Genomic DNA, 8,295 nt, shown 5'->3' on the forward strand with positions numbered 1-8,295 from the left:
GGCCTGGGTCTCGCCTGCTGAAGTCCTGCGCCCAGACTAAAAAGTTGTCAGAGCTTGGTACGGGGACTATCTATTGACTTTCAACAGCCAGACCAAACTTGGCAGGGTCAGCAATGAACTAGTGCTGACAAAACCAGCTGTAACCAAGCTGGGGTCGAGATGTGCCTCTGCACTGTTCTCTGCAGCATCTCTGGCAGCAACAGACCTTTCAGCTCATTCACAATGCAAGATTCCAGTGGCCTCTGTGCTTGTGCTGGTGTTAGTCTTGATCTTACAGGCTTGTTTACGACCCAGAGCACCAAGGGCTGCACTGAAATACCTTAGTGACTTTGAGGGAACCAGCCCTGGTCCACTAGGTTCGCTGCTGACATATATTTAGAAGCATTTCTGGACACGATGCTTTTGACAAGTCAATCAAACAGAATAGTCTGAAATATAAATTGTGAGCATTTATGTAGATGTGTATTTGTATATACATACATATAAATATATAAAGATATACAGCCCATATACATGAACTTAAATGAGAATTATGATAAAATTTAAAAACTTAAATTATAAAAAACTTAGCATCTTTAAATACGAACCTCATATAAGACAAAAACATTTTGTACATTTGTTTCAGCTTAAATTTGACAGCAGAAATAAAGCTGCAAAACAGAATTACAGACTATGATTAGCTGGTAAATTAGTATTTTGTTATCCAGCATTGTGATTAATATAATTCTTATATTACAATCCTCCTTAATATATGTAGCTTTTACCTTTTTTTTTTGCAGCCAGAGGAACACTATTCTGATTACACCAAACTCACTGTATTTATACATATCACTGGTGCACCACAAATGCAGTACAGAAATATACCGGATGTTCACCTACAGCAATAGCATATCATTAGAAAACAGAACACATGTGCAACCGCAAATTCTTTAAAAAACCCAGCATTAAAGCAATTCCACAAGATCTGACATCCCTGTCTGATTAGCGCCATGTGAACATCCCTGCGGACCAGTCACACATCGTATCGGAACTCCAGTCGGTGCTCACTTTCAAAATGTGTTGTATAGCTGTTCCTTCCGTGTAAGATGATCTCGCCCTCTGCTTCCTCAGTCCTGAACAGTCATTAAGAAAAGAAACTTTGTGCGCTGGAAGACAGTAGGGACTATAGTTTATAATGAATCCACTAAACCAAGCAGCATTATCCCCGGAGAGGTGAACAGTTGTGTAACTTGGCCCACCCTGTTGAACTTGTTTGTTTGTTTTGTTTGGGTTTTGAAAGTCATTTACTGCCACACATAAGAAAGAGGAGAATGCACAGTTAACTCAGCCATTCTCCCAGGCATTCTGCTGCTTCTTGCTGGTCTCTCTTTCATGTACTCTATTTACTTCTTGGGTTCAAAGTCTTCCTCTTTTTGCTTTTCTTTTTTTAATCATGCATCACTTGGCTCACTCGTCCTTGCACCTCCAGCCTTTGTTGTTTTCAGTCTTTAAAGATGATCTTTCGGTTAAGAGCTCACCAAAGTGTAGATCATGCTGAATGTAAAAGAAAGACACAAAATGAAAGTATCCTTTTGAAGCACACAGAGCACTTTGACTTTCATAACCCTTTACCGTCTCTTCCTCAGGTGTGACTGTAATGACCTGTGCTTTCCTTTGCATTCCTTCTGCCTCTCTAAAGCGTCTTAATTATAGTGTGTTCAAGACGGGTATCAAATAGCACTCAAGAAATAAATTCATTACCAACACCCCACTGCACCACAAGCTGTGTCTGAGCTTATTAAAGTGCAATCTCATGTCTGAATCTGAGCAGTGAAGAAACAAACCCATTTTGCTTTAGTGTGTTTGATCTTTAAAACTTCAACCAGTAACTCTCAGCAGGGCAGGCAAGGTTTCCCATGAAACTGCATTGTTTTGTTTGCTTTGGAAAAAAACCCATGCAGTAGAAGAAACATAAAATGTAGACACTAGCTAGAGTGAATCCATACATATTAAATGTGACTCTGAAAAGAAAAAGAATCATAGTATATTGCCACGGCTCCATTTTACTGAAATTCTAGTTCTGACAATACCTAGGGGAGCGCAGCAAAACTGAATGTAATTGATAGTATTTTATTTAATACTAGGCAGGGGATTTGGGATTCTGGCCACATTTTAGAATGAAGCAAGCAGGGCTCAGAGGAAGCCGCACAACAGTAGACACCCAGCAGAAATGTCAGACCACACTACATCGCTGACTTTGACGGGGTCTTTTAGCCAACAAAAAACGCGGGGTTAAAACGCTTCTCTTTTCAGCCATCTCCCTGCACTACCAACAGAGCTTACCTAGCATAACTGCCATGATTTTCACTCCAGCCCTGTGAAGAGGACTGGTGGGCAAAGGTGGTCAGCCCAAACCCACAAAGCCACTGGATGCTCCACTCCTGCTCAGATTCTCATGCCCCATCCATCTTAGCCTGAGTTAGGTACCTACCAGCTTCTGCGAGTCTGGGCCCTTCTACTTTCTTTCTCTCCCTCACGTATGCAGACCCAGGCACGCATGCACATGTGGACAGAAAACTTTGTTTTCAAGAGTACTTAGAAGTAATATTGAGAAACAACCGCCTGCAGCAGTGACTCCTCAAGATATGGGGAACAACAGACCAGACAACGGACCAGCATTCAAAGGAGAAACAACATTTATCTTCTTCCACCGGCACACAACCCTGCCTTACAGAGGGATTACTGCCTGCAAGACCGGCTTGAAGAGCAGTTTATGGTGTGATTACAGGGAGGACTAAAAGCCCAGGGGTTCTGCCAAGGCCTTACCTTAAATACGATCCTCACATATTCTCGCACTGGGCGGTTGTGACTGTGTGCTAAGGACATCCAACAGCTGAATGGGGCAGGGGTGGCAACGCACAACGGGGATGCTTATCTTCAAGAATAATTAGGGGTCTGGACCACACACAGGCTTACCCTGTCATCAAAGGCAGCCTGCAGGAACGACTACAGGCTCAGTGCACCCAATGTTCCGCCCAACATCTACCTACCCATTCACTGACCACCTCGAGCATTACTACACCAGCAGACAGCGTATTTTTCTCATGACTCTCTTGAATAACAAGAACATTACCATTTTTATTTGATGTAATGTCATTATCGTAACACTTGCTTTTTCACCCATCCTAGAAGGCTGAGGGCCTGGCTCAGGCCTTAGATACACATTTAATATTCTATCCTGAGGTGTCAGCAGGTCTAAGCACCTGCTGCTGTAAGTGGGCACGCTTCCCTGAATCAGGATCAGAAGCAAGTCTTAAGACTAAGGAAATGAGCCAGTTGGTTCCAGTCATTCCTGAACACAACTCCACAAGTCAAACGAAAAGCAGCCGCTTCGTTAGTGCAATGACCTGACTTACCAGTACAGATAGTAGAAGAAGGAAAGGAGATAGAAAGCTAGCTTGCACCAGGCCTCTTTTTGACAGTAACTCAAGGTATCTGCATTCATGACTGCAGGTGGATCGTATGCTAGCTCTGAACTATCTGCCGGGCAACGAAAATACCTGAAAGAGCAGCAGAAGACATCTGGAATGACTCTGTAATATTCTGTATCGAATACGTGCAGATATATATACCCTTCTGATCACCAGCTCAGAAGACAACCCTCTTCCACGATAGGGGAGGAATCTTCCTCTCTTTTTCAAGCCTGTATTTCCAAACATTTTTTAAAAGGAAGACACCATTTTAAGCAGACTTCTTACAGAACCAAGCAATTAATGAATGCGGAGTTTCTGTATTCTACTATTTCTTTAAATTGAAACACTCCCCCTGCCTATAACATTTTTGGCTTATTCACTAATAACTTACATACTGTGAGCGACAGTATATGGTGGCTTGTGATCACAGCATGGAGGAAGGATTACTGGGCTTTAACTGCACCTACACAACTGATTTCAGACATGATGAAAGGTGACAGTCTCAACTGATCGCTCAATTTCTCCAACTCTGAAAGGGAAAAAAGTTAATATGGACTAATGTAAGAGCTGCCTGACTAGTGTTTTCTGCATGATCTACATAAGCAACCTGATCTAGTGGAAGGTGTCCCGGCCCATGGAAGGGGGCTTACATCTAGATGAACTTTAAGGTCCCTTCCAGCCCAAACCGTTCTATGATGCAGCACTGTTCAAAAATTTATCATCCAAAATAATTTTAATTGGAAAATGTTTTTCTTCTTACATAGGGGAAATTTCCAATTATTCTCAGCAATGACTGGACGTTTGAGAAAATAGTGAAAAAAGAACTTCTTTGGCAAAGGAGCTTTTGTCTCAGTTACTTTGCAGTTGAAAGTAAAAGCAAACAAACAAAAAAAAAGAAGTCCTCAACAAAGTTAATGAACTGTTTACAGATCAGCATGAATGAGATGAAATACTGTTACTTCTGTTGATTTGAAATAGTAATGTAAACACTGAAGATTGCTGGGATTGCTTTTAGATAGATAAGACGGACAGGTAGATACAACCCCCGCAAACAAGTGACCAGCATCAAACTTTGGAAGTAAATGTTCTCGTAACAACTTTGCCTTCCTCCCTTCCAGAACGAGTCACATCCACTTACTAATCTCTGATAACACTACAAATTCATTTAGAGACAGCAGGTTGAACCTTGCTCAATTATCTTCATTGGGATGTAGATATTACAGAGAATCTTCCCATGGTTTTGTGCAGAACTTTACACAATGAATCCAAACCTCTCTGTGGAGTAATTGTAGCAAAGCATATGGAGAATCATGGAAACAAAGACAATCAAAATTCTCTCCAAAGGTTGATATAATTTAGAGTCCAACCATTTTTACCTTGGACGTAAAATGCAATTACTCAAATTTGTTTTAAAAATTTTTTTAAACTAGCATTATTGTCACATTTTGGTTGTTCACCCTTAGTAAAACACCACCATAAAACAGTATTATTGTTATTGCACGCAACCAATACAGAGAAAAACACTCACAGCTTCACTTATCTGAGAACTATACTGCCACTCTAACTTCTGAATAACACCCTTTATCATACGACTCTGCATTACTACCAAGCTTTTGCATAAAATAGTGTAAAAAGGCTACTCCTTTTTAGTTCCCGGCGGAGAGAATGGTTTTGCCTTCTTTATACAATTATTCTTCAAGCTACTCTGCAACAGTAGATACCTGCTACTGTATGTATCTCTGTAACACTAAGACTCTGACAGACAAAAATCATCTGTGCTTTTACAAACGCTGTAGAAATGCAAAAGTAGTGAAGGCTCCAGACTGAGAACCACAAAAACTGACGTCTCTTCGTTACCTTCAGAGCCAACAGAAGGCTGATCCTCCACTAGAACGCAGAGGAAGATGCAGCAGCAGCTGCACTGCCTGTCCAGAAAATATTCAGGCAGCCCAACAGCAGGTCTTATGTGGTCCACTCTGAAAGCCCCTCGGTGAATTTAAACACACAGCAGTGATCCAGAGGGGAAATGCTCCCCACTTTTTCATGTAGGCAGGGTGAGGACAACGGCTCTTTATCTACTGCAATCCCTACTCCAAGACTCTCTAGGAGAGACTTCTCCTGCAGAACAGAAATCCTCTACGGTACAGTAAGAAAAAACTCATTTTACACTGAAAAAGAACAAAAGCATAAAGCTGTTTCACAACTCCTCCCGTGCGAGGGCTGAACGAATAGCTCCAAGATCTTTCAGGTATGAACTGCCTCACAACTCCCTATCTCTGAAGGACTTAGAGCCTCACCAAGTTCCACTTTCAGCTTCCAGTCTGTTTAATATCCAAGTTTTTATTCAGTTGTGGTGAGTGCCTCCCGACTCCCTTCACAATATTTATCCAAGTTGGTAACTGCAAGCCACATTTATATTATTACGTGTTTTCTTTACACACCCTAAATGTTCATGAAAAATATTTTTCTCTGGAAATGTAAGTTTCACCTGCTTCTTAGGCAAAGGCTTCCAGGCAAAAAACATTCAACCATACTCCTATCACTGCACTTTGTACTTCACACAATCTGCATGTGTGCTGAGTTGGCAAATAAGGCTAACAAGTAGAAAAGATGGACTTACCTCCAGAAGTGATAAAAAAGCAAGGGAACATTTAAGCCCAGTGTGAGCCACTCCTGAGCGCACAAAAACATTATGCAGAAGAGACTATGGATAGAGTACTCCGGCAACACCAGCTAAAAAGAAAGGAACAGAAATAACAGATGTAAAACATCTCTTTGGCTTTAGTCACCTAAGCCGTTTTTCAGAAAACAAACCACCTCTGCAAGTCTCCTGTGGGTCTGTGACTGTCCCCAGATATACCTCAGCTGACAGACGGCTTTGCTCTGAGCAATGAGCACAAGTGCCAGGTTTGTTCATCTTCTAACCATAGTGGTGCTCCAGGGGCTTGTTGAGAGGCATGGGACAAACCACTTACTGCCTCAGCGGATCCTCTACATTTCTGTATACAAAAAATAAATTATATTACTGCCTCCCTTGCAGAAGCATTGTGAGACTAAGTTAACATCTGTAAAAGAACTCTTAAAGAACTGTCATTACTGATGCGTTCAGAAAGGAAATAAGAAAGCTGTTACTGAAGCTTCATTCCTATATTGGAGGCATGTCCCTGGAAAAACAAAAGGCTGCTTTTACCATTTTGATGTGTTATACACACTCTAAAGAGATCAAATCCATTACTGAGTCAGTGTTGCAAGCTAAAACCCACTAAGACGGAAACTCACTTCCTTAGTAAATCCACGGCTCCCCACACTACTTGTTTCAGACCCAAGACGATTCGTTCTATTAAAAGAGAAAGTGAGTGGGCAACTGGCAGAAGCAGAAATTTATGTGATGTTGATTCAGAGTAGGTATTTCTAAAGGCATTTGGCTTTTTTTTTTTCACTGCTTTGCCATTTCTTAGCTGGCTTTCTTCTCTTGTTTTCTGCCAGTGCTTTTTCTCAGAAATCTCTATTTCTTCAAGCCACAGAAGGGCTTAATTTCCAGCAGTATGTATTTCTCAAAGCTAGACAATCCTATACACAGTTCATCTGCATCGCTTGCTGGATCTTGGAGCTACATCAACCAAAGTTAAATCGCAAAAAACATTTGAGGGGTTTCTTTTAATGTAAATTCATTCTCATTTGTCAAATAATTAAAGTGAGCCCTATTTTTAAAATCAATGTGAAAACTACTACACAGCTACTCCCAACACCTACCTACTCCCACACAGCTGTGCTGCACTGAACTCCATCATCTTGGTTCTAGGAGTCTTTCCACCTCGCAGGGAACATAATTCTTTATTTTCATTTAACTTCGCTACTTGAAATAGTGAACACATTTGGGTATCTATATGTCTATGCCTTCAACTTAAACATTCTCAAAAGCTTGTCTTATGTGGATGGCAAATCATAATACAATTACACAGTTCAGGTTCCAGATGGTATTTATTTATTGCTGCTGGATTTTTTTCCTTCATTTTTAGAATGTGATTTACAACATGACTGCAACCTTTCCCCAAAGAATGATTCATCACGACAAGACGGAGACAAGAAAGGTCTTCATGATGTAAGTCTACCCACGAAACATCAGAACACTTAAAAGCGTATTACATTCATTATCACATATTTGATTTCTGATTCCAACACAATCCACAGACTTAGCAACCCTGGTGCCTGAGCAGTGGGCTGGCTGGTAAGAACAGCGAAGGAAACCCATGGTGAAGATTTATGCAGGGGCTAAAAAACAAAAGAAAACAAAAAAATCTGCTGCGAAACTATAAAGGAAACAAAGAAAGCAAAGAACTCTTAGAAGTGGACTCATTCCAGTCACCATTTCTGATGTAAATTAAATCTACTGATGCTTTTGACAGAACAACAAACAGGTCTTTTATGTCTCCTCACCCCTTTCTTGGAGTGCTATTTTCCTGTGGACATAAATAAATAAAGGAACAGTACCGATCACAGTTTCTGAAGAGAATTCACTCAAAGAAGTAAACAAAGCCCAGCCTGCAAAGCCAACTGCAGTTTATATTCAGGTGATTTACCTAAGAGACCAAATGTAAAAGGTGGTGAGAAAATTGAAAGCACAAAGTGTACAAAGACACAAGCAGCAAGGCTTGTGAGGAAAAGAAAACTGAGTAACTAAGTAACTAAAAAATAACACTGCCTTAGTTCTTGGCTGTAAGAATCATCCTGCAGTTTGACACAATCTCCTCTGAAAATAACGAAAATTTCCAATCAACTTTAGCAAACAGAAGAGAAAGCTGGCTGAGAAACAAGCAACAGTCACTTCTTGTTGTTCCTGCTG

General features: G+C 40.8%; 1 protein-coding gene across 1 annotated transcript in view; it reads right to left on the reverse strand.

The window, feature by feature from the left end:
- Window positions 1-1,505: 1,505 nt before the first annotated feature.
- CNIH3 (cornichon family AMPA receptor auxiliary protein 3) overlaps window positions 1,506-8,295 on the reverse strand; it is a gene marked incomplete at its 5' end in the record, with an annotated part of 25,270 nt that continues 18,480 nt past the window's right edge. Inside the window, 3 exons of the mRNA XM_010134579.1 lie at window positions 1,506-1,533; window positions 3,396-3,539; window positions 6,073-6,185. Coding sequence (XP_010132881.1) covers window positions 1,506-1,533; window positions 3,396-3,539; window positions 6,073-6,185 — 285 coding nt within the window. The remainder of the gene's footprint in view (window positions 1,534-3,395; window positions 3,540-6,072; window positions 6,186-8,295) is intronic.

The sequence above is a fragment of the Buceros rhinoceros genome, unplaced genomic scaffold (assembly GCF_000710305.1).
Source record: "Buceros rhinoceros silvestris isolate BGI_N320 unplaced genomic scaffold, ASM71030v1 scaffold10694, whole genome shotgun sequence".
NCBI classification, from domain to species: domain Eukaryota; kingdom Metazoa; phylum Chordata; class Aves; order Bucerotiformes; family Bucerotidae; genus Buceros; species Buceros rhinoceros.